At 36.9% G+C, this 27,638-nt stretch overlaps 1 protein-coding gene across 2 annotated transcripts in view; it reads right to left on the reverse strand.

Moving 5' to 3' along the window:
- The window catches only part of LOC124162789 (Bardet-Biedl syndrome 7 protein homolog), a 33,168-nt gene that overhangs the window by 3,571 nt on the left and 1,959 nt on the right, over positions 1-27,638 (reverse strand). Inside the window, exons 1-14 of one of the 2 annotated variants that reach the window (XM_046539427.1) lie at positions 25,736-26,818; positions 24,759-24,882; positions 24,425-24,539; positions 24,224-24,353; positions 21,461-21,654; positions 19,039-19,264; positions 15,857-15,941; positions 13,913-14,021; positions 13,711-13,828; positions 12,215-12,367; positions 11,821-12,023; positions 11,142-11,306; positions 9,937-10,046; positions 9,534-9,767 (exon numbers count right to left, since the gene is read on the reverse strand). In XM_046539427.1, coding sequence (XP_046395383.1) covers positions 9,534-9,767; positions 9,937-10,046; positions 11,142-11,306; positions 11,821-12,023; positions 12,215-12,367; positions 13,711-13,828; positions 13,913-14,021; positions 15,857-15,941; positions 19,039-19,264; positions 21,461-21,654; positions 24,224-24,353; positions 24,425-24,539; positions 24,759-24,882; positions 25,736-25,738 — 1,969 coding nt within the window. In that variant the 5' untranslated portion in view covers positions 25,739-26,818. Of the gene's footprint in view, positions 1-9,533; positions 9,768-9,936; positions 10,047-11,141; positions 11,307-11,820; positions 12,024-12,214; positions 12,368-13,710; positions 13,829-13,912; positions 14,022-15,856; positions 15,942-19,038; positions 19,265-21,460; positions 21,655-24,223; positions 24,354-24,424; positions 24,540-24,758; positions 24,883-25,735; positions 26,819-27,638 lie in introns of those variants that run through there. The other variant, XM_046539426.1, reaches the window with a different exon arrangement.

Here is a 27,638-nt window from a genome sequence, read left to right on the forward strand (position 1 = left end):
TTATCTCCAAATCAGAATTAAGTGCCACGAGTGTCGAATATCTACCCCTTAATGGCATCAATAGCAATCAAACTGACTCCTCTGAGGGTTCAACTGCTACACCAGGCAGCTCCTGACTAGGAGTTTCAAACCTAAACAAGTGTCGTCACCAAGGTTACAGTGAATGTAGGGAGATAAATGGAACAGTGAAGTTTTTCTTCGTCAACATTCAGTGTATTAGGAATAAATACCTTGAACTTGAATTACTGATGAGTGAGCTAGGGATTGATGTTTTGGCACTAGCTGAACACTGGTTACGCCAGGAGGAAATATCTTCATTTGCCATCGAAGGCCTAAACCTAATCTCCTCTTTCTGTAGACAACAGCACAAATGTGGTGGTGTTGCTCTGTATTGTCATCCAAAGATAAATATGATCTGTCTGAACTTGGACGGTTCAGTGGAATCAATTTGTGAGTGCTCTGGTGCTTTACTCAAAGTGAGAAACCAAACTTTTGCAATTTTATCCATTTATCGGCCTCCTGGAGGAAATTTTAGCGTTTTTTTAAATACTATAAATGATGTTCTTGTGTCCCTACTGGCCAGAAGTCTGAATGGTATAATAATATTCGGTGACTTAAACGTTGATTTTCTAAAAGATTCCACTATGAAGAGTGACCTCATGGATTTGCTTTCCTCCTTTGGGCTACAGGTTGTAAATTCAGAATCTACCAGAGTTACTGCAAATTGTCAGTCCCTCATTGATTATTTCATCACAAACATCCCAGCCTCTGAGCTACAATTTGAAACTATAAATACTGGCCTGTCTGACCACTTTGGCCTCTGTGTGCATGTTGATTTTGACACTCTTATCCCCAAGCCTCCCAGTCGTTCTATCTCTCATTCATCTTCCCCCTACTCCAGCAGCTTCTACAAAAGATATATTACCGAGCAGAATATAGCAACTTTCCAAGAAACATTATATTCACATGATTGGTCTGAAATGTATAGTTTGATGTCCTTTGATGATAGTTTTCAGTATTTCTATTCTACTTTTCAACATTACTTCGACATTTGTTTTCCTTTAGTCCTGAAGAAGGTGAAAAATCCTTTACTTTCCAAGCGTAAAAAGTCATGGATTACTGATGAAATTAGACGTCTGTCAAGTGAGATGGAGGAGGCTGCCATTCACTACAAACATAAAACTGAAGTGTCAGATCGATTAGAGTACTTGGCGCTTAAGAAAAGATACCGTAAAATTCTTCAAACAGCAAAAAAATCCTTCAACAATCAAAGAATAGTAAATGCTGACAATAAATCAAAAGAAATTTGGAAAATCATCAAAGAATCCAAAGCTCACCACAATCAACATTGCATCCTTCAATTACAAGACTCTAAAGGGGAACTGATCTCTGATTATACTACCATGTCATCCAATCTCAATGATTTTTTCCTGTCTCAGTCGGATCCCACAATCCCATGCAATTCCCCTAACTACTCTGTAACCCAATCGCCAAGCAACTCGTTGTACCTGCTTCCTTGTACTGAATCTGAACTGACCAATATTGTTAACAAATTGCCTAATAAAAATAGTCATGGATTAGATGGTATCCCCGGGAGAGTTGTAAAAAGATCTATCCTTGTCATTAAGGATCAAGTCCTATTCCTCATTAATGAATCTTTAAGGCTGGGAGTTTTCCCTGACTCCCTGAAGACTGCCAAAGTTGTTCCTCTCTACAAAGGCAAAGGAAGCAAACAGGATATGAATTCATACCGTCCGATTTCCTTGTTAAACCAGCTCAGTAAAATTTTTGAGAAGGTCTTTTACAACCGTCTGGTATCATACCTTGAGTCATTTAGTCTCTTGTCCCCTTCTCAGAATGGGTTCAGAAAATCTAAATCCACATCCACAGCCACCTATGAAGTGGTGACCCACATACTTTCAAATCTGGACAAAAGAATGGAGACTCTGGGTCTTTTCTTTGACTTTTCTAAAGCCTTTGATCTTATCAATCACCAACTACTCCTACTAAAACTGGGTTTTTATGGTATACGAGGTACTCCTTATAAGTGGATTGAATCGTATCTGAGTGGACGTCACCAACATGTTGTATTATACAAAAATGGCACTCAGTTTATCTCTCCTGGTAAAGAAGTCCTACTAGGTGTGCCACAGGGCTCTGTCTTGGGTCCTGTTCTGTTTTTGCTGTATATAAATGATCTACCAGGTACTCTTAAATCTGTCACAGGTGTCAAACCTATACTCTATGCTGACGATACTAATGTTATTGTATCTGCCCCATCATTGAATAGCTTGTCCCTTACAGCAGTCACTGCCACTAAACTCCTATATGAATGGTGTCAAAATAATTTTCTTAAATTGAACCTTGAAAAGTCTGGCCTTATTCATTTTTGTAACAAAAATAAAGAATCCGAAGCAATACCAATTGTTGTAGAGGGGAAACAACTCCCACAAATTTCCAGTTCAAAGTTCCTCGGAGTTATCCTGAACAAAAATATGACATGGATAGATCACATCGAAATTGCGCAGCAAGCTCAGTTCAACATGCTTTCTCATAAGAAGCATCAGGAACACGGTAAATAATGATGTCTTATTGTCCATTTACTATAGTGAATTTTACTTGCACATTATTTTCAGTATCCTGTTTTGGGGTTCCTCTCCCCATTCTACTGAAATCTTTAAAATTCAGAAGCGAATTATAAGGCTGATGTCCAATGCCCCCTATGATTCACCTTGTCGTCCCTTGTTCAAGAAACTGGACATATTACCACTACCATGTGTGTATATTTTTCATTTACTTGCTTACACAAAAAGAAATCTATTTCATTACATTAAGAACCGTGATGTCCACCATCATTCCACGAGGCAAATTGACCAGCTGCATGTTTCGTATGTGCGCACCAAGAATACCAGCGCTGGTCCAAATTGTATGGGCCTTCAACTCTACAATAAATTGCCACCTGAACTTAAGGCACCATCAAGTGTCACTACTTTTAAGACCAACCTACTTAAATATTTGAAATTAAGAATGTATTATTCTGTAGATGAATTCTTAAACAAAGTTTGATGTATCCTGCATCATTGTATATTTGTATTTATTGTATATATATTTTTTTATCTTGACGTGTCCTATATCCAGTGCACCCCTTGTACTTCTAGATCTCTGGACAAATAAACATTATTATTATTATTATTATTATGGCATCTACTGCTAGAATGTCATTCGAAGGAAAAATCTTGGAATCATTCTTCTCATAGGATGATCTACCATTTCCTTATGGACTGTACATTTGGTTTTACTGGTACAAACGGAAAATTTGTGGAATATTTTTTATTATAGAATATTCTTCCATTTCTATGTAAACATTGAATCATGGTTTTGCTTATAGTGGCCTTCGTCACCCTTAAGATGGCCACTATCCCATCCCTTCTGTTCCAATCCTTTCCCTGGAGGCGTTTTTGGGCTCTCATCATGGCGGTGCCTCGTTTCCCTTTTTTTCCTTCCTCTGTCCTTCCCCTCTTGAGTTAGCATGACCATAAAAGTCTCTGACTTGATTCCCAGCCCTCAGGGGTGTAACCTTTGCCCTGGGTACCTGATTCCAATTTGGTTTTACTAGTGGTAGCCCATGTCGCCTTAATGACTGCATTGGGATTCTTCATCCCTTCCCTTCTGCTCCTATCCCTATCCCCACCAAGGTGCAATCTGCAGCTTTGCGCATATGGACAGGTTCCTTGTTGCAGCGGCACCTACATACTTCCTTTTTTCTTCCCTTCATCCTTCCTCCTCCTGGGGTCCAGGAATATAAGTCTCGGAGATATGAGCATGGCCCCAAGAAAGTACTAACCCCACAGGCCCAACCTGAGTTTCCGTTACCAATGCTAGAATATTAAACCAGAATGCAGAAGAAGTGGAAAGAGGGTGCTATGATGACATGGATGAAAATCGGGAGTTTTTTGTTGGATGTAAAGGTAACATATATTTATTTTTTTCTACATCTTTCCAATTTCAACAAATGGTCATTAAAAGTGGTTGTTTATTTTTTCATTACATGCAGTGAAACGTAAGACTGATGAGGAAATGGAAATTGAAAGGAATGATAGTGAGATTAGAGTAAAGGAAAGACTTGATTCTATTTTAAACATAAAATAATTTATCAGAGAACTAGACCAAGTTCACATGACCAAATTCAATTGAATCTCTTGAAAGACATAAAAATTGTCAGGAAAATGTTTTAATTAAAATATTAGGCTAACTGAAATGAAGTTCCTCATCCATTTTTTTTTTCAAAAAGGAAACAATCATACTGGTTTATTGAATTATTCAAATTAAATTCTCATCTAGCATATGTTTTTAACCCTATCCTGAAAACCCCAATAAGAGGCCACCACTCTCTAAACTGCCTCTTTTCTGAAACTGGTAGTGGCCACCTTAGAAGTTTTGTTCTGAATGTGCCAGCATTCAGCTTAAAAATATGTACAACCAGAGCTTCATAGTATAATTTTTTTAATTTCAGTTGTTTATTTCCTAAGTACCAGCAAACATTGCTCAATGGAAAGCCTTGAATAGTGTTTAAAGCATAGAGTTGGACTGGTGGAAGCAATTGGTAGTACCTTGATTGCTGCATGGATTTAAAGAGGACAAGTTGAAGGTAGATGTGATTTTTGTAGCATCTTAATCATTGGTTCTTCATTCCTTGATTTAAGTCCTTAATTTTTTATTAAATTGAATGGAAAATAAACCTGATGAAAATTGAAATGGATAGATGTCTTTCCTCATGTAATACCAGGCTTATTTATTCATGCTATGTATTTACTTGGAAAATAGCTTCAATAAGAGTTCCAATAGTATACAATTAAACTTTCACCAATTGAAATACGATGGGGAACTGAAGTGTTATGTAAACTAATATTGAAGAGTTTACTACGTACAAATTGGTTCCAAGAATTACCTAACACCGCCATACACTCAGGTTGGACATGGATTCCAGTGGCTGACTTTTCATCATCATTAGTCAACAATCCTAAGATTGGTTTGACGCAGCTCTCCATTCCTCTATCCTATCCGCTAATCTTTTCATAGTGACGTATTTATTCTCTTTTACATCCTTTATAACCTGTCCTATGTAACTTATTCAGGGACGTCCCTTGCCCTTCTTCCCTTTCACCTGTCCTGCGATTGTTTTCATCAGGGCATCATGTCTCATAATGTGGCCAACTAAGTCATCCCATTTCCTCTCTAAAGTTTTTAGAAGACTTCTCTTTTCTTCCACTCTTCGTAGCACTTCTTCGTTACTTACATGGTTGATCCATTTTATCTTCATCATTCTTCGGTAGCACCCAGATTTCGAATGCTTCCACTCTTGACTTCTCCACTGCTGTCAATGTCCAAGCCTATAGAGAAACATACTCCATATGTAGCATCTATTGAATTATTTCCTTACTTCAATGCTTGTACTCTCAGCTTTAAGAAGATTCTTCTTTTTGTAGAAAGCCCTCTTTGCCTGCACTATCCTATTGACTATTTCTTTCTGGCTTTGTCCGTCGCTGGTAATTCGGCTTCTCAGGTAAGAAAACTCTTTCACCTCTTCGAGCTTATGCTTTCCTAGCTTAATCTTTGTCTTAGCCTCCTCTCTTTTGCTGCATACTAATATCTTCATCTTGTTTTTGTTGATTTTCAGCTGATATCTGGCCATTGTCCCTTTCGTATTTGTCAAAGTATTCTTCAAATCCTTCTCTGTCGTGAATATTAGTGCTATGTCGTCAGAAAATCACAGCATACTAATTTTTTCTCTGCGGATATTGATACCCAAAGCCATCTCCTTGATTTCATTGATGGCTTTCTCGATGTAAACATTAAAAATTACAGGGTACAGTGCACATCCTTGTCTCACTCCTTTTTGAATTCTTGCTTCTGCGCTGTTGGGTCCACATTTTATCACAGCTACTTGAACAATTCCACAATCATCGTGTTGCATTTCGATTTCTTTCAGAATTCTAAGCATTGAATTCCATTCCACATTATCAAATGCCTTCTCTAAATCAACAAATGCTTTGCAAGTCGGTTTGTTGTTCTCCATTTGCTTCTCAATGAGCAGCCTAAGAGCCAGACTTGCTTCTCTCGTGCCCTTGCTTTTCCTAAATCTAAAATGATCCTTATCCACGAATTGTTCTACTCTTCATTCTATTCTCCTGTAAATGATTCTCATCAGTATCTTCTAAGTATGTGCCATCAGGCTTATGATTCTAATTTCTTTGCACTTCTCTGCTCTCTTCTTTTTGGGAATAGGATTGATGATGTTCTTCTAGAAGTCACTAGTTAAATCTCCTGTTGAGTATGTATTGCAGATAGTTTTATACAGTTAAGACCTTTTCTCCTGCATTTTTTATTAGCTCTGCTGGAATGTCATCTATTCCTGGGGCCTTATTCTATCTCAGGTCTCTTATTGCAGCGTCAAATTCCGATCTTAAGATGCTCGCTCCAATGTCATCCTTTTCAACTTCACTTTCCTCTTTGATAACTTTTGAGCTAACTTTGCTACTGTTGTATAATTCCTCCAGATATTCCTTCCATCTCTTGGCTTTGTCTTCGTTTTCAATTAGAATATTTCCATTCTTATCCCTTAAGGTATTACATTTTCTGTTTTGTTCCTTTAAATGGTTCCTCACTATTTTATAGGCCGCTTCCACTTTCACTTGTACGAGGTTATTTTGCACGTCCTCACATATGTTCCTCATCCATGCTTCTCTGTCTTTCCTCGCTTTGAGGCAAATTTAATTTTTTATTCTCTTGTAGCAAGCCAAGGTTTTTATCCCCTGTAAAGTGGGAAATAAACTCAAGGGAAATTATGAAATCTGCAAATTCAATCCAATGAAAAACATGTTTTGGTATTTCTCAATTAAAAAAAGTAAATAATGGTGTTAGAGACATGAAATGATATAACTTTTTCTATCTATTCTTCATTGATAGTTGACAAAACACAAAGAGATGTATACACATCGAAAATACTGGCCATTTCAAAGTGAGGCAATATCCACCCAGCCTGTGAGTATGATTGCCTATGGAAAATTCCCTTGGTACTGCATATTTAGAATGCAATATATAGGGACTCTGAAAAGTGGTAAAATTAATTTGGGAAATGCTGTGCAAAAATAATATTAACAGCAGGTTGAATTTCTAGAAGAGCTTGATAGTGAAACAGGAGTTATATATCAACTGTACAATGCACTTCATGGCAATCAATGATTCTGATATTTCTGGGCGTTATGGTATAAAGGGTTACTTTTCATCAGTAGCCCCTCCAATTGAACGATAGACGAGTGGGGACCCTATTTCATCCATAGATTCTGAGAATTAGAAAGGTCTGCCTCGCGAGACTTGTCTTTTATAGGTGTCTTTCTGTCATACTAGTCCTTCAGGGTAGTGACAAAATAGTTGTGCCCGAATCATTCTTTCCAAAATTTCATTTGAGACTAATTGCCAGACTCGTACGTGTATATAAATTATTATTAGCCATACTTTTCACCACCCTACCACGTCAGTGAATCAGTTTGCTGCAGCATGAATGCTGTTGCTCTGGGGTCTATTTATGAAGAAGGTAACGCATAATTTCAGCATTAGTCAAAGAACTCAATACTTTATCCTTAAATAACACTTTTTGTTTGCCCTAGGAGTAATTTGAACCCATCAGTCACAGCTTTGGTGGGGTGCTTTTGAATAAAATTATTGACTAATTGACCACTTTGTCTCTTTACCCAAGACATTTAAGAAACCTTTGTCTAGCATAGTTAGTACATTGTCTCTTACATCAGCACAATTACTTGAATGGAATTGTAGGACACATAAATACTAAATGCAATCATATATTTGCTGAGTGATGAAAATGGTATGCCCCAATCCCTTTGCAATACTATTCATGTGACCATTATATGCTGATATAATGTTCACATGAACGATCACTTGCCATTACATAAGGGAATATGTAATTAATAGTAATAAAGTATTAATTTCCCTTGATAATTATGCAGACATTTTCTTACCAAATGGGGCAATGACTTCCATCACGTGTGTTCACATACATTTCAATATAAAAATTGAAGAGTATATGTATTTTCCTCAAAATATTTTTTGCAAAGTTTAAAAATATGAAACTTTTCACAAAATACTGCTATAACATTCTTAAAATGTTGTAATGTGTGAAAAAACTAATTCTCAAAGTTTTAGGGTCCCTGAACATCAAACATTCAATGTTAACTCCTTGCAGTCTACTACTTCACATTTCAAATCCGAGTTGCTGGTAGCATATCTGCAAGGATAAAAATTTCCTAGTCGGGGGACAAAAAATTGGTTTTTCAAAAATGTCATTTTTCTAGTCTAGACCGCATGATATGTCAAGAAACCAATTTTCAGACCGATCGGAGAATTTTTAATTTTGGCGTTCAATTCCACTTTTTTGCAAATTAATATCTCAACTGCGGAGGGAGATACCATGTTGCATCTTAGGGTTCAACGAAAATGGCAAAGTGATCAGAAAAGGCTGCCGGAAAGAAAGAAAGCAAGTATTCGTTATAGAAGCAAGGTTCTTATTGGAACAGGGAATTACTAGAGCCTTTGTTTTAGGGGATCATACAATACTTTTCTAGGGCCTGAGAAGTTAGGGATGCCTCTCAAAGAAGCATAGGTCTGGAAATTAAGAACTGCATGTAGGGGAAATAGGTACAGGCAAGAATTTATGATAAATCTGTAATTTTGTATAATCTATTGATTTTAGTGCATTATTTTGTTGAATGAATTTTATTTTGTCAAAAAAATTGTCTAACTTAAAAATATGAGAGGTAGAAAAGAAGGAACTGAGAAATTAATGATCAACATTTGAAGTTTTATAGAATGGCACTAACAAAAATGTAGAATTATTTGCTATCATGACAGTTTTTAACAAGATACTGATGTTATTTCAATGTGTGGACTTACTGTCTACTCCTTCTGTGATACAGTATTTTTTCTTAAATCATACGCAATTATACAGTTATACAGTTTATCCATGAGCCTATCTGCAGCCGGTTGTACATGGTACACCATTTCAAATTATGAAAACCTAACCACTCAATGAGGAGAGAAAAATTATCAAGATGAAGGAATTTAAAAGATGTAAATAATGGCAAAACATTAATTATGGTATTGCAAAAGTAATGTTTGACTGTATAGTTACTTTTGAATGATGAATGATAATATTTATTATGGAGTCATCTCAAGAAAATTCAAGCTCTAATGCTTTTTCTTTGGGCATGGGCAAAATTTTGCGTGAAAAAGAGCCAAAATACACGTTTTTGCAATGATAAGTTAAGTTTGCTCATTTGTCAAGTTCACTGTCCATAAAAATTATGTGCCTCTAGTGATTTGGTATTGACATGTGCAAAAAAGGTGACTCAAAACAGTTTAAGAAACGCTACTCCAAACCAATATCATACTGAACACACATGATATGGCCTCATTCTACTAGAGTATTTCTAAGCAACTTATACATCACCATTTATTACCATGGATTCTTTTCAACAAAAAGGGGTAGTTATTCATCTCGTTCCTTATCTCATTTTCTTCTTGCAGAAGTTCTTTGTATTCTGTTTCAAGCATGTCCATATTGCTCTCAGGATTGTGATCCAGTATTTCATGTAGTGCATCAATCATAAGTAGTTTACGTTTCAAAGATAAGCAGGCTGTAAGCATTGGATTGATTCGTTCCAGTAATTCATTTGCACTGTTCTCATTTATATCTGAAACAAAAATTTGAAGTCATGATTGTTAATTTTTTTCTCATAACCATTCTGGCATCTTGTTCAGCAAAATTTTGATTTAGTTGTTGCTTATAAAGTATATTATTGCTAAACTTTTAGCATAATGTGAAGCTTGTTTAGTAAAAATTGTTAAATTTAAATACCATACCACATATTATTTCCAAAGTCATGTTCTTTTTTGTAGCTTCCTTAGATATATAATCCCTCAGTATAGATATTGTCGTGATGTTATCAGATTTAAATTCTGCTTTCCCTTTGCTGAAAATTATAAATAATTGTTTTTAATGTTGACTTGTTTTTTCATCACAAGTTGTATAACATATCAGTAAAATTTTCATGATTGCGTACTTTTTTGTGTGCAACTGATAAAATAATCAAGGGCTTCTGATGCCTTTACAAAAGGACTATATACTTTGAAATATTGATTAAGAATTAGCTGAATCATTTAAAACTGATGGCCCAGCTTACTACAGTAAAACCTCAATACATCGTAATGGAGGGAACCAAAATTTGGGCAATTTGATGCATGGAGGTTCATTATACAGAGGTTTCAGTGATAGGCACCATTATTTCATATCCTTCAGAAATGAAGGCACTACTGTCTTTTAAACCATTATATTTATTTGTTTAAACACACATGCATGCATTAGTGAACATGTATTTATTATTTAATAATTACAGAAAGCGAGCACTATCACATGATTTTTGCCATGATTTGAGAAAAAACTATGTGATCTCTCTTAATTCAACAGTCACTAAAATGATTAGGATAGTGGGATATCTTTTTTCTAATTTACTGTTAGGTATGCCCTCATATTGAAGAAAATGGCCACAACTAATGATTAACGTGAAAATTACAACATAATAAAGGTGTATAAGAAAAAAATATGGGTGAAACATTTATCGCTGAAAATGTCATTCCATGTACGCAATTGCAGCTGAATTAATGGTCTCTAGTTTCCTCGGCATGATTTGCAGAGGTAGTTAGGCCGTCTTGGGGGTGTCTCCTTGGTATGATAAGTGGACGTTTTACGAGAGGTTCACCACAAAGAGGTTTGCCTATAAATTTACATGTAAATCTGATAGGACCTTAGGGGTGGTATGAAGTATGGAGGTTTATGATGTAAAGAGGTTCACTACTTAGAGGTTTTACTGTATTATTGGTTGTAGGTTTTACTTTATTATTTGGGGTAGTATTAATGCGTGCACTTGATCTTGCACTCTCTCAAGCTAAGGAAATGAATTTTAATTCAGGGTTATTAGCATTAAGAATTTTATATTATAATAATGGAAGCCTCTTTTCAAACATTATTGTGTTCATTTACAATTTAACTGAAAATATTATGTACTCACCTGTACTTGCACTGCAGCTGTGTATCAATGAAAGTGGACTGAAAGAAATAATTTGCTTCCCGTTCTGTTGGGAGCTTCTCAGGTATATCAGGCAAGCAACCTTGGATCCATGAATGTATCTCAGCCATACTAAATGCTCCCATAAGGAGTAGGGTATTTTGAGATCTGTAGAATAAAGAACCCTTTTTTGTATTCAAATAATTATTGCTTTTTACCACTGTGTGTGCTGATTGTCCTCACCGAAAAAAGTGTTCTTGGAAACCAGGAAGGCCTGGATTATCCACAAGTTTTCTGAGACTGAAAATTTCTATGAATCATTTGTAAGTTTTCCATTTCAAATGGGGAGTAATTCAAAATTATCATCAAATGAAAAATATTACTTTTGAAAATTAAATGTAGTAAATATTTTTCATGCTATAATTCATAATGCAAGTGCATATAAGTGAACAGGCCTTATATTCTTTGAAAGGAATACAGCCATGGAGTAGTGGATGTGGGGTTATTAAGTATGCCACTGTTGGAAATTTTTATCGTCAAGAACTACCAAATTGATTTACCAAGGGTCAGCTTCTCTCATGGAAAAATACTCTTCTATCTTGAGGTTCAAGCTTACATAAATCAACCAAAGCCACTTCTATGACAGGGATTTTTATGAAAACTATTTTGCAACTACACTTACCTAGAATCATCCACAGATTGGCACCTTGTGTGTAAAGACAAGGGTCGAATTGGGAATTGCAAAACACGACAGCATTTTGGTTGAAGTTGTGGGGTGACATAAGCCTGCAAAGTTCCTGCAAGACCTTCCTTAGTGTAGATCTCAACCAATAACTTTCTTGCATTCACTTGACAACGATAGGAGGCCAGTAAGTGGTTGTCACTCTGTAAAACATGTTGTTACGAGGAATTTTTCAATATATGTGACAGAAATAGTTTTGAATGTCTAAGAAATTATTCTTTAAGCCGTAAATATTAGCAATAATAAAAGACTATGACAAATAACTGCTATTGAAAACTCAAAATTAAACCAGAATGATAAAAAATTACTAATTCATTATATAGCCAAAACTTACAGCTGGATCACATTTACTGTAGCTTACTACTGCTGAGTTTTTCTCAACATCCTGTAAATCTAGTGGAACATTGCTTTGCAGCAAAACACTGTCTAAAGGCACTTGTGTCTCTAATGTTAAAATGTAAGAGGAGTTTCCTTTGTTCATTGTCATCTATAAAAAAATATTTTTTATTAGTATGTACTTGCAAAATACATCTTCTCCAGAAATAATATATATCACTCATGCATTATAATAACTAAATGGCTCAGTAACTCGATAAAGTTTAATTAGCAAAATCATATTTGAGGGACCCACGGCATCATCATCAGGTACTTCTGTTTATGGTTGAGTTTAAATCACTTCAGAAGAAAAGATACAGTATTTATATATTCAGCTTTATTTATGGTTGCATCCCCTTATTTTATGAAGAAGTAAAATCTTCTGATAATAAACAAGTTTTTTAAGCTAGCATTGATGGGACCAATTGAGAACTCAAGGAGAATAATTATTAGGTAACTTTAATTTTCGATTTATTATTCAATATTTTTATGTTGTTTCAGTGACTGAAATCAATCATGAGGGAAAATTCAGTTTCAAATTTTCCAAACATTATCACACACAATATGAGCATTCAAGTAGCATAAATAGAGCGGAATTCTGTGCTATAAATGTGTGTGCAATCCTGCCCATGGTGGACCAAAAGATGTGCACGTGGGGATGTGTGCCCCTGGTTATGCTAAATAAAAGAAGACGACAGCTTTAATTGAATGCGAAATTATTTTGCGTCGACTTCCAGCAATGTGCACGGCAAAACTCTGTGTCCTCACTCTCCCGGATTTCAAAAAACACTGATTGGAAAAACCAAATGTGATGCCCACGCCGAAAGCTAGGGCCTGGATGAGAGAGGGTTACTGACCCTCAAGTAACGGCACTGCCGGGGAGCCCTCACTCCAAAAGGGTGCGAGTGAGATCCCCTTGGCAGAGACCATGGGAGAAAGGGGCCGGCTGAAAAGGCCGAACCCGAAAAACCCTGAACACAGCAACACTCGCCGAAGGAGCCAACAGAGTGGGGGGAAAGGACCCAACAATATATGTATCAGCTTAATAATCCATGGTATCCATGGTATTTGGAGGAGGCGACCGACAGCTGAGGTCATTTGCGCCATAGGGGAAGGGTATGGAAGGAAGGGTGGAGAGAAACCAGGCATCGGCATTGGTCTGCTCTTAACGAAAGGCGCCAAGGGGACCACGGCTTATCGTCCCATCAGACAGATGGAGTGTTGTGCTTGAAATGTCCTCCGCACAACATTCAAGCAGGGATCGGGCAGTCTCTGAAAATTCTCTGCCACTGCCGGGATTTGAACCCGAGCCCGCCGGGTGGGAAGCCAACACTCTAGCCACCACACCAACCCAATCCCCATCAGCTTGAAGACCAATGATGCCAGAGGGGCATGTCCTCATAGCTAGTACTTTGATAGTTCTGAAAAATTTATGAAAGCATAATAAAATATTACATCATGGTTGACGTGGATGTAGGGTATGGCTGAGAGTCCACCAATTTCATCTTCTGTTGAAGCTAAGTATTTCTCTCTCTCCCTGGTCACTTTTTGCTCCAGATCAGCTATTTCAGATCTGAAATGGCACGATGAATGTTATCAGTGATAATGCATCAGGCAAAGATTGCTTATTAATTTTTTTTTCAAACTTATGAGAGACCTTAGGTGGAAAATCTTCTGGCGGGCTTCGCGAGAAAACCCACTGTGCTGGGCATCTTGATCTAAGTTCTCTTGTTTTCCCACATCGGATGTAAGGCCAAATACCCATCCTTAAAAAATGAAAACGGATATGTATTAAAAAGTTAAGCTTTATCCAAGTTTTAATTAGGTTTTCCTCACAATTTTTATTCCTATCAACAAATTTCAAGAATTTTGCCTATTTATATGTACATAATTATTGTTGATGCAATATGAAATAAGAGCAAATAGTACCACCAGTAGCATAGTAATTAGTACATTGTCTTTACAGAGGAATATTGCCCTAAATATTCATATTTTCTCTCCAGCAGACAATCTCAAACACCAATCTTGGTCAACAGCTAAGAGGTGTTTATGGCCAGTATTCGTCATGCACTATACTGCAGGACTTCATAAACTGCATGGTAAGCAAAAAATAATGCTGTGTTCTGCCACTCCTTAAAAGTGTTACCACTTGATTTTAAATTCTATATTCAGTAAAATTATTTTATAATGAATCTAGAGGACCAGACATCCACCTCTCTATGTATAAAGGTGATTTCGTAGCATCCAAATTGAAAGATTATTCTTAGGCATATTAGAGGTTTGCCTGTTTTTATTACATAAATTGCCATTATTAGGGAAACAAATCCTTAACCAGTAGCTTAACTCTAAGAAGTTGGTAAGAGAGGTGTGAGATGAATTGTAAGCTGGAGTAAAAGTGTGGGAATGATATTTGAATCAGTGAGATTTGTGGATGATCGGGCGTTGATTAGGCAGTCATTGAGGGGGCTGCAGGCTCTAGTGGATGCACTAGACAAGCACTTCGAGGAGTATGGCATGAAAATAAATCAGATGAAGACCAACGTTATGCGGTTTTGTAAAATAGCGTGAGCTAGGAATGTGAGACTCAAGGTAAAAGTAGGAGGGAAGTAACTTGAGCTTGTAGAACGATTCAACTATTTAGATAGCATATTGGAGGAAAACGAATACAGTGGTAAGGATATCACCAATGAGAACCCAAGGGGGGTTCTTTCAAGGTTACAACCGCCGGTGCTGGGACCCAGTACTACAACTGATACACCCTTGCTCTTGGACAGGGGTTTGGAAGGGAAGGAAAGAGGCGCTGCCGCTATAGGAGCCTGATGATGCCTCAGGGGTAGGGATAGGGTTTGAAGGGAGGGACGGGGAATACCCTCGCCACTATAGAAGCGACCAGGGCCCAGTAAGGATATCAGGAAGATAATTGCATTAGAAAAGGAGGTATTCATGAACAAGAAGGAGCTTTTGAGAGGATCATTATGTAAGAGTTTAAAGAAAAGGTTAGTGAAGAGTATGAATCTGGAGTGTATTGCTTTACAGCGTGGAAACATGGACTCTTAGCAAGGAGGACTCGAGTGTTTGAGAGACTTGAAGTGTTCGAGATATGGTTGTGGAGGTGATTGGAGAAGGTGAAGTGGAGGGGGAGGAGGAGGAATGACAAAGTGCTGAACATGGTGGGTGAGGAGAGGGAGCTTCAAGATGAGATATGGAGTAGACAGGAGGTATGGATTGAGTGAGTACTCAGTGGGGAGGGGATGTTGAAAACAGTGCTGGTGGTAGAATGTTGGGTAAACCAGGGAGAGGAAGGAAGAGAATAGGATTTTTGGATAGAATGAAAGGGAGTTGGCCTTATTATGAATTGCAGAGAGAATTCCATGAAGGGAGGGGAGACTGCAAGAATACTTCTTTGTGGAAACCTACCTTAATTGTAGAATACCTTAATAATACTAATAATTGAATTCAATCTAGTGTATGCAAAGTAAATAGTATTCTCCTAAAATGCAGCAATATTCAATACATGTATATACACACATAATTCAAATTATGCTATCATTCATTTTTAAAGTAGACTGTTCTGAGTTAAAAAAAAACTAATGCATACAACCTGAAACAGTGGCTGCAACGATTTCTGAGGTCTCGGTGCTTCCGACCATTCCTCCCTGTATAGAGGTGACACTTTCATTACAGGCCTATGTCAGATAAGAGTGGAAATATTTTTATGATTGTAAGCGATTGTTCACTATGGTATTTTGAACAAAAACAGAGTAACATAAACTATTATATCATGCTATAACAAGGTCATAAATTGAAATTTGGAGACTTGAATGGGGTACACATAACCTAGCCTTTATCATTTGATGCTTTGGGATTAATGATGCCAACTTTGGCACCAGCAACAATGAATGACCATAAGGAATTAAGCGTTTAAAGACAATTAGGGTACTTGTGGATTACTCTGGCTAATCTTGTCAGTGATTAGTTCATAACTGGCTTGCTCACCAATTCTTTTTTATCATGGATTGTGCACAGCTTAATAATAATAATAATAATAATAATTTTTATTGTTCTGTTGGTCCAAGGAATAGAACATAGAACATGGTCAAGAGAATATTACAGGTAAAAAGAGATACCAAACACACAAAAAACGACACAGATCAATTATACATTATCACACATATATTCGTCTAGATTGTAATAGGCTTTGGATAAAAGCAGCCTTCTCAATTCGCGCTTGAAGGTTGCAATGTTGGACTGAGTTTTTACATGCAGTGGTAATTTATTAAAAATAAGGGAAGCTGAGTGATGAGTTCCCTTTCTAGATAAGGCACAGGGTTGCCTTCTCAGGTGAACATCATTTCTGCGCCGAGTGAAATAATCATGAATGGTAGAGCTCGGACAGAATAAATCAGGATACATTTTGACAAATAGTGCACAATAAAAAATAAACAGACATGGTAGTGTCATTATCTTGAATTTAAGAAACAGTGGCTTTCCTGGAGATCTGATGGAAACAGCAGCCATTGCCTTCAAAGATCTCTTTTGCATGGAGAAGGCCCTTGTGGCAGCACTGGTGTTGCCCCAAAATATCACACCATAAGACAGGTAGGAGTGGATTTTAGCAAAGTAAACTAGCTTTAAGATCTCCACAGAGGTGGTGGGGGCAAGTTTACGAATCATGAAGATACCAGATGAAATTTTTTTGTTCAGATTATCAACGTGGAATTGCCAGTCAAGATTTTCATTTAGAGTTAAACCCAAGAATTTAGTACAGTTAGACTGCTTGATTGAATTATTACTGATAGTTCGGAGTAAAGGGCTTGAAGTCGGGGGAGAAATTTTGTTATGGAAGTGGAGAAAAGATGTTTTGAGGTCATTTAATTGTAAGCTGTCATTATGGCACCATTGACCTATAGTTGAAACAGTTATTTGAGCAGCATTCGTTACTCCTAACAGCGTATCGCTAAGGTTCAGTGTAGAAGTGTCATCTGCATATAGGGTCACCTTACACATAGGTAGGTGATATTTGAGATCATTGATGAAGATGACAAATAAAAGAGGGCCCAGGATTGATCCTTGAGGGACCCCACAGTTCGATTTGAGAGGGTTGGATCGAAGTGTGTTAGCACCAGCAGCAAAAGTTGTATTTAATTGAACCATTTGCATTCTATTGGATAAGTAAGATTGTATCCAGGCTAGAGCATTGCCATTTATTCCAATGTGATTGAGTTTAGAAAACAGGATATTATGATTTAGGGTATCAAAAGCTTTCGATAGGTCGAAGAAAATCCCAAGTATTTCTTTCTGATTGGAAAGACCCCAAGTGATATCATTAATGAGTTGGAAAGCTGCAGATATTGTAGATCTTCCCTTGATGAAGCCATGTTGGGAAGAATTCAGCAAGTTAAAATGGGATAAATAATTCATTATGCGATTGTAGAAGAGTTTCTCAAAAATTTTTGAGAAAGCTGAGAGTAGTGCAATAGGTCGATAGTTATTGGCTTCAGTGGTTGATCCCTTTTTATGGATTGGAATGATGACAGCAGTTTTCAGGTAGGTAGGAAAATGACCATTGCAGATAGACAAATTAAAAATGTCGGACAGAGGAGCAGAAATAATCCTAGCAACTAATTTAATGATAGGTATAGGGACTCCATCATATCCTACTGACCAGGAATTAGAAAGAGAGTGGATGATGTTGGCAACCTCATTAGGGGTAGATGGGGAGAGAAAAATTGACGAGGGTGTTTTATCCCAACTAAGAGAAGGTAGATCTGTGTTATTAGCAGTTTGACAGAATTGGCTATTAAAACAATTTGCAATTGCAATAGGGTTCAAAACAGGTAGGTCATTAAATTTGATAAAAGTTGGTCTCTGTTCAAAGTTATTTTTAGTTTGTTGGTTAATAATCCTCCATGCAGCTTTGGAGGGGTTATTTGAAGAAGCAATGACATGGCTATGACGATTTTTCTTAAATTCCCTAATACTGCATTTGTATTTATGTAGAAGAGCTTTGTATTGATTGAGGAGGGATGGATCAGAAAACTTTGACAGTCTATGCAGTTCTTTAACCCTGGCATTCATATTTGGAATATTTGGCTTGAATTAAATGTAATTGAAAATAAAGGAACCGAAGGTCATTCTTGAAGAAAGTATGAATTATAGCATAGAGATGATACACAAATCTATTGTGATGAGTGGTGGCTATTGTTCTGTCATTTTAACACCTTGACTACCACACTGTTTAGAGTGACTAAATCCCTGAGGATTTCTGATGCCATTTCTGGCACTGATTGTTTGGGGTAGATTTGTGACCAAAGTGGTCATTATGACTGCAGTACTTCAAACAGAGTAAAACTCATTTTTGATTCAGTTGCAATGATATTTCTATGTATCATTATCATGCAACTGATAAAAAAACCCTGATGGTGTCACAGGTTATAAATGCTAAAACACCATAGTGTGTTAAAGAACAGAATTTTGGCACTGCTCTATCATTCATCTCAAAAACCCAATGTTGACTCTCTCAGGGAGAATCTTCATTGTCTTTGACAAATATTGTGGCAAAATAAAATCTCTGGAATATTATGGGTATTTTCCATTTTTGGCTCAATTTCCATTATTTTCATGAGGTATGACAAGGTCCAGTCACAAGGCATTTTATTGATTTCTAGTTATTATATTATATTTATATTAATCATCATAAAATATATTTATTAAACATGTATACATATATTTGAGGCTAAGAGATGCAGCAGTTTTTGTCTTTTAAATTATCCATCAACTTACATAGCTGAATCTTCGGTTGAATTCTTCTCCTTCTTCCATAGAAAAAACTTCTATGGTGCCATCTTGACAGCCAACAAGGAGATCAGGGACTCCGTCACCTGTAAGGTCGTAAGTGTCCAAGCAGAGAATACCATCCTTACGTTGCTTTCCTACATCCTTGAGAACCCATTCAAATAGTGAGTTATTTCCTGTGTCACTGCCAGAATCTCCAAACATTTGAACATACCTAAAAGCCAAAAAAGGTATTAGTGTAAATATTTTTTAATGCCAATTTTTCAAAGTAGCAGTGAAAACATATGCATACATCAGCTTCCCTAATTATTCAACTGCATCATGTATTTCAGAGAGAATTACTGAAATATTTTTCTCAATACGAAATGAATGAACATATTTTAAATATTGTACATTACGTGTGTAACTAGTTGAATCTTGTAAATAGTGAATTGTGTCAATGTGTGAATCACTCCAGGTCAACTCAATGTAAAAAGGTTAAGCTCGTCTAAAAGTTCCTGGCACCTAAATTTACAGAATGGCAGGGAGAAGAGGGGAAAGTAACCACCGGAGAGGTGGTTTTTATTTGCAAGGAAAAAACCTCTGCTCTATACCTCAAGGGAAAGCAGTGTCGTTTGAGTGGCTTAGCTAAGCAGGGGCATAATAAGGTCAATGTTTTGCGGTGGTATAATGGTTCATTACTTTATGCAGTGCCTTGGTGGAATTGATAAGGGTAGACAAGTGAGTTTTGGATATTCACCAATTTTTTTAAACAATTTTTTAATTTTGCGAAAGATCCACAGAGAAAAAATCATTCGCCTTGACCGGGATTCGAACCTGGATCCCCCGATTTCCGGTCGAGTGCTTTAGCCAGTTAAGCTACCGAGGCGTCATTCTTCCCTGTGGATATTTTCCGGCACTACCGGACAAGATGTAACTGGACTGCTGAACCCGGGCTCCGGGTTCGAATCCCGGTCAAGGCGAATGATTTTTTCTCTGTGGATCTTTCGCACGATTGTGCATTGCGGGTGACTCCCGTAAAAGTTATCACCGCGGCTAGTCCCGATATACTTTAAACTAATTTTTTAATTGGTAAAATAGAAACTGACATCGGAGAGCCAACTTAAAAATTGCCCCAAATTTTTGCTGAAATTAAGGGCGACAGCAATGTCACTGAACCGCCACTGCTCCCTCCTTGATCTGCCACTGAAGCTAAGAGAGTAGCTTAATTCTGTTTATTCTAATGAAGCAAATTCTGGGAGGTAGGCAGTGAGAGCAAGTATTCCCCGTGGAGTCCTGAAAGAGAATGGTCACTTTCACCTGCTGCCATTTCTCGCTACAGTCAGTCAAAATAGTCTCTCCCTGGGCAAAAATGGATTTACAGGTGCCACAAACTTTTAACAGAGCTCTAGTGTTATCAACTTGGCAATTTCCAATTCCTTTTAAATGTGACTTATTTAGTAACCCTAGGAATAAATAAAAAAATCAAATCGTAGAGTTTCATGACAATCAAGGAGGAATTGATGGGGTTCATAAAATTTAAGAGATTTTGTGAAATTTGAGCATACCTATTACTGAAAAAACATCCAAAACTCTAACTATTTTGCAGATAAAAGTTATGAACAGTTTAAAAAAAAGGAATAAATAGAACTTTAGACTATGATGTAACGTTTCATGATGGTACAAATTTTCAAACTAGCAGTTATTGACTCTGTTTCACAACCAATTCACTACACCTTCAAAATTACATATGCAGCATTATTGTTTATTGGCGTACACTTTAAGCTAAGCCAGAAGATCACTTAAGGTCATTGGGAAAAAGGTGCGTAAAATTCCTTGCATGTGAAACTATTGTGAATTTAGTGAAATTACACTTGAAATACAAATGTTTGATGAAAGGTTAAAAACTCAGCTCCCAAATACTCTAAACCGTAGGTATCTCCTTGATTTTCATTGCTGGTAGTGTTCCATTTGCACCGAATTTTTGCTTTTTTAATTCTACTGCTCTTGCTACAGTGATTATTATTAACAAGACTTCAAGAATATGTCAAAGAGGTCCTCTTAAAAGTACATATAAGTATAGTGTATATATCAGTAAACTGTGGTATGGTAGTTGGCAAGAATTAGAGTAATTCTATGCCCCCAATCTCCTCAGCAACATGGTAAATTAGTAAATATGTATTTCAAAATATATTCATCCATTTTGAAAGTTATTCAAGTGCAGTGCATTAAAGTGCAATTCTGTTTTTATTTCCAATGGTAGGTAAATTTCAGCAGTCATAGCTATAGACCATAATGATTTAGAATTTACATGCATGCATACTTCATTTACCAAAAGTATAATAGCTATCGTACTTACTATCAGATATATATTATACTAGGTTATCAGAATTTTCCAAGCACTAAATTTATGCTATGTAAGAGTATTCACCTTAGTAAATTCATTCTTCCAATTCTGCCATCTGATGTTCCAAAAAAGAGGTATGAACTTTCATCTGCACTATGTGGTGGAACATGCAAAACTGTGGGTTGAACTGAGATATCCACTTTTTGTCTCACGTTGTTGTCTTTGATTACACTAATTGTGCCATCTTTCGATGCTGTTATTGGAATCACTTGCCTGCTCTGTATGGAGGATAACTCATGATTATTTTTTGTTTATTATTTCTTATTTTCAAATTTTGATCCAAATCTTTTCTCATGATACACAGAAAAACTTCATTTACTAAATACACCTCATTCTGACATTGCTACAGACATTTTTTAAGAGATCAGCTTTGAGAATACAGCACACAATTCAACTAATGTCGAGATCAATGAGTACATGGCTTTCATCGCATAAGGGGGAATCACATAAAGTAGTATGATTCCTAAATAATTATGTGAAATTACTTATTTTCATGTATACAATTGGTTAATAGCACATGAATGATGAAAACAAGCATTTCATCCAGGATGCAGTCAATGATAGAGGATTTCTAGTCAACCACCTCTGAATTACATGAGAGTGATGTACCTGTTAGAATCATCAGACTTGTAGGTACAAAGACAAGGACCATGAAGTTCAGGTGTAACACTCCTAACTGCTCATCTAAATGCATTAGACAAAATGGTTTGGCTCTTAATACCAGGGACGGTTCTAGACATTTTTCTAGAGTAAGCGAGCAACATTCCGCCCCCCCTCCTCAAAAATAACCTAAGAGGTAGTAGGAATTCTCTCTGGATACATCTTAAAATAAAATCAAATACTCTTGGATTAAGGGTCTAGACTAAAATATTAGAGTGAAGGTATAACCTGCATTCTCTAATAAATTGACTGTGATATTCGTAGAGCTTAAAAACCAATTGTTTGTGAAAAATTTCAGAGTAAAAAATGCAAATAAATCAATAAATACAACACGAGTCAGCTTTTAAGAAATTCAACCATTTATTTACTTACCAAATGAAAAAAGCTAAAGAAGTTTATACTTAGAACACTAAAAAGAGATTTTTCTGGGGTATGGGTATCCACTTCACAATACATGCTTCCTTATACAATAATTTTGAGGAGTAAATCAACCCTCAAACTTTAATCTCTGTGTTTAATTAGTAATGAACTTAGGCGCCCCCTTTGGCTTGGTGCCCTATCCGGCCATGTAAACCAGCCCTGATTAACCCTTTCGAGACAGTGGAGTTCTCACCTTAGCATGACTGCTGTACTGAGCCCCGAGAGAGTCTTCCGTCCCCTCCGTACGGAACATTTTTGCAGAAAATTCGTTAAGAAGGGTGCTGTGAATAATCACACACTCTCAGCACCAACCTTTTTCGACCCTTCCTAGGAGGGACTCCTCATTATCATTGACTCCGAGGGTAGTTGGGCTCCCTCCTTTTGGGGTTTATTACCCTACCAGCGGCATTGGTTTGCGGTCAATCATGCCCCAGATGGCACAGAATCCTCCGTATCTAATTTGTATGCAGATAGTATCCATTGACGAAAAGCGACGGAGCGGTAGTCAATGGATACTATCTGCATGCGAATTAGATACAGAGGATTCTGTGGCGTCTGGGGCTTTGTTAATATGAATTAGCTATATGGATAATTGTTGCTTGAACATAAATTGCAGACTTTGAATTGAATTCCTCATTTTATTTTGTGAATTGTCAAATTTTGAGCGAAGCTCTACTGTCAATATTAACACATTTAATGCAGCAACAATTTCCATGTTGATGTTTATGCTGAAATCGAGATATGAGTTAATATTTATCACAGAATTTTGTTGAATCATTGTAAAAACTGCTCAAAAGACAAATAATTGAATTCTTAGTTTAAATTTTTTGGGAAAGGAGCAAATATTTATTTCAAAATGACTGGATAAGCAATTGTATGACCGCAGTCCCTTACCGCATAGAGGGCTAATTTAAGATGAGGGGTCGGGGTACCTCATCCCGGATTTTTAGGGTAAAGCCTAAGCCTCGCAGTGTTGGGTCCCAAAAGAAAGACATTGCACACCCACGACCGTCATAAAAGGGGGAGAGCTTGGAAATGTATATATATTCCGCATTCGTTCACCTGTGTAGGAAAATCTCAGATGAAAATTTGCGGCTTTCGTCTCCCGGGTCAAGAAACGTCCAGATGCATATTTTTTTCTTTAGTAGGGAAAAAGTTAATACCATTTTAACCTTTAAACGCCCAGCGTGCCTTTATCGGCATGAGAAAATTGCATAGCTCCACTCTGTACCTGGTGTGCCCTTACGGGCATGGTGATTTTAGTAAAATTCCAAGATGTATGCAATCTATTATACAATAATACTGCAATTCCCTACTCACATTCACGTAAACAGAGGCTCCTCTTCCTTTGAGAAGAAGAAAATAAGAACATTTTTTTCATATGTGATAGCCATGAATTACATTTTCCTCAATTAACAATATTTTAGACCACTGAGTCTCATATTTTAATGGATAAAAGCTTTTTGTTGCGCAAAAATTTTTAATGCAGCCACCTATACCTCATATTAACTAGAGGAAAAATATTTTTTAATGCGTGTATCAGTATATGCAAAGAAAGAAAGAGAAATCACACAAAGTGCTTGTATAACAATGTGATGGAAGATGGTATTAGCTAAACATAGAATGTAAAACACAAGTACACTATAGGAGTCACACCTGGGTGCATTTTCCAAGGTGAATGTTGATATATAATGACATAAGACCTACCTTCTTAAATTTCACACAAGTCAGGTCAACTATCTCATCCTCATACACTGTATACCCAACATCCAAGCTACTCTCATAATGATTGCAAATATATTTTCCACACACATAGAGATGTTTTCCATGAACTTTCCTGTAAATAACGGAGCCGTATGTTGTATTGGTTCATTATAATACACCAAAATGTGTTTTGTTTGTACTTACATGCATCTTATTGGTTCAGTGAGGTTTGTATTTATGTCAAAAAAGGGTTTTCCTCTTCTGGTAAATCCATGGACTTCATTATTCATGGCAACAAATATTTTATCTTTAGACGAACCTTAGTATTCAAAGAAATGTAGACTTTTAAGTGATGAAATTAATTGGAAAAATGGAATGTATATTGAAGATTTTTCACCCAAACAGAATTGCGGCAACATATCACAAATTTTTTTAACTACTACGAGAAGCACCTATTAAAATCTTTTTGAGTATATTAATGAAATTTTCATATTTTTTAATTTCCTGAGTAATGGTTCTCATCTCTTGCATGAATTACCCTCATGTCCACCAATATCCAGAGATGTAATCTTCGGACCAGGAGGTGTCTTAAAAACATGTTGAATCCCATCCTTCTTTACTGAGAAAACTTGGAGGACTCCTTCATGGTCAGCCACAGCAACCTTACAAAGGCAGATTTTTCTTTCAGTCAAGGGAGAAAATAAGCATTCTCTGAATTTATTTCATTTTATCGTAACAATTATGCTTTCTTGTCCAAGCATACATGTACATATAGTAGACCCGTGCTTTATGATGGATTTGACTTGCAATGGATTCACCACACAATCTGGGCTGATTTTGTATATGCTTTTTTTTTTAATGGTTTCAATTTTAGCCAAGTTTTTCCTACTCAAAATGAAAGTCATCAATTACATACCTTTTAATACACAGTATGAGACGAACCCCAATTTTTCATGTGCAACATAAATTTTGGACTACGTTCACCGTACCACTTTAAAATTATTATTACTTGAACAGCATTGCCCCTGCTACTTTCATAGGGTCACTGCAGATAGTGAGATGCAGGTGTGGCAGTTTTTGACCTCCCTCACTGTATTTTGCGACCATAGTCTCCACTGTCCAGCTGGGAAGTTTGAAAATTGGTCCTATGAGACCAGACCAGGCATATATGATGACCCCTGACTTTTGAGAAGACTTTTCTGGGTTAAAAAGTCATCTTGTATGTAGTAATATATGGTATTTATTAGACTTTTATATTTGGATACATGTTTTACAAACATGGAAATGTTTTCATGCACCGATGCTCTTTTAACCTTCCTAACCTGGAAGTAATGCCAATTCAGCATATGATGGAATTCACTGTACGGTCAGTCCTGTGCAACCAATTAATGTCATAAAGCAAGGGTTTACCGTAGAAGAAAATTCTTAATGCAAATGTGGAGAACTTTGAAACAAAAAAAATAGAAGCCATTAAAGTTCTAAATTGCAAGCTGTTTCAATAAAGTAAGTGCATACCATATCGTTGCTCTGCTATTGCAGCGATACTGTCAGTGCTCAATGAATTGTGCATCTTCTTTGTTTTACACCTTCCTGGTAATCGCATAAGAGTTTGTTATGCTTTCATTGTTGTGGCTTCTCAAAATGTTGAAGGCAGTCAAAGAACGTGTAAAATGTTGATAAAGTGCGTTTCTGCTTTGTGATTACACAGAATGTGAGGGTTTTTGCAATTTATGCTGCAGCAATGATGGGCTGATTCACCAATTTTATTTTATTGTTGTTTGCAAGAGAGTTTACATATTTGAGAGACCAATATTTGTCCATTTTTCAATCCGAAACATATTTCTCAATCTGCCTGCCATGAAAAAGCAACTGCGTTAACTCTTTTGCTCATAATTTGATAATGCCTCAAACTCATACCTAGTGTGTGATCGTGTCTCTGCTACTCATCTGTCTTGTGCATTGGCCTTGTGTGGCTCATTGTTGTTTATACTATGGTTCCTGATTCCTTCTGTTAGTGATAGGTTTTTCCTGATTGAGTAAATGAAGCAAAACTCTAATTACGTAACTGACTCCTGAATAGTGGGCAGCTTCTTAACTGTTTTTTTAAATTTTAACTTACGAGAGAATGACTGAATGAAGAAGATTATTTTGTCTATACTTATCTCTCCCATCCATCTACCAAATTCTTTTACTGAATAGTGATTACAAGTCCAAATGAAACATACCACATAAAAAAAATACGAAACATACGTAACCACAGCACACTAAGAAGCATGCTGGGGTCGCCAAAGGACAGGGATATTCCGGATGAACGGAGAAGAGTATATCGCCTCAATTGCGCCGACTGTGACATGATTTACATCGGCCAAACAGGAAGAAGTTTTTCCAATGGGGCGGCCGAGCACCAGATGTGTCATAGACAGGGGAAAGATCATTCACAATTTGCAAAACATCTTATCGACATGGGGCACATTAGTGACTTCATCCCTACTATTCTTAACTTTGAGTAGAAAAGGACGGAGATTAGATGCCATGGAAGAGCTGGAAATTTTAAGCCACAGGGACTCATACCTGGTTAACGACCACCTTTGCCTTCTCGCTCCCCCCTCCTCCACTTATCCACCCCTCCACCCACAGTGGCGCCTAACCTTACTCCAAACTCAACCCCTACCTCCCCCTAACCAACAGCTCCCAGAAATTTCCCTACCCAACCTTCTGCTATATATACTGTCAATTTACCAGCATTCTTCACCTTGATAATGTTACTCTGTAACGAAACCATGGTTGGCCTCAACAAATATTTATTAAATAACCATGTGTAAATAGCAAAGTTGTTGATCCTTCTATTCCTGCGATCATGGATTTCCACCAAGCTACTATTAATGATATCAAGGGATATTACTATGCATTTGGATAAGGGAATATTTGTTAAAGATCTTCTTTGTCATGTACTCTAGAGTATTTTATTCTATAGAAATATCCATTGGTCATCATCTTGAAAATTGCCATAAACTCGTTTATAAATATCCTCCAATCTTTGGTGCTTTGTCAACCAATATTTACTTTTTGATTGAAATGAGCTTTAAAAGTTTGCAGCACATTTTTCAAAAATTCTCTGCATTTCCTGACAATCCTAATAGCCCATGTAATCATGAGATTGATAAAAACCAATGACTTATCTTCACATAAAATCTATGTCTTGTATGCTGAATCCACCAATAGGTTACAAACACCCATGTCCTGAGAGCCTGAGAGATTGAGGTGGGAAAGGCTCAATCAGGTCTCAAACCCATGATCCTGAGATAGCACATGAGGCCCCCCAACTGCACTGACCCCAAGCCAGTGGGGTAGCCAGGAATTACATTCAGGGGGAGGGGATTCAAAACTAGGGAGGAAATAAAAAAAAAACAGGGTGCGA

Source organism: Ischnura elegans, chromosome 7 (assembly GCF_921293095.1).
Source record: "Ischnura elegans chromosome 7, ioIscEleg1.1, whole genome shotgun sequence".
In the NCBI taxonomy this organism is placed as follows: Eukaryota; Metazoa; Arthropoda; class Insecta; order Odonata; family Coenagrionidae; genus Ischnura; species Ischnura elegans.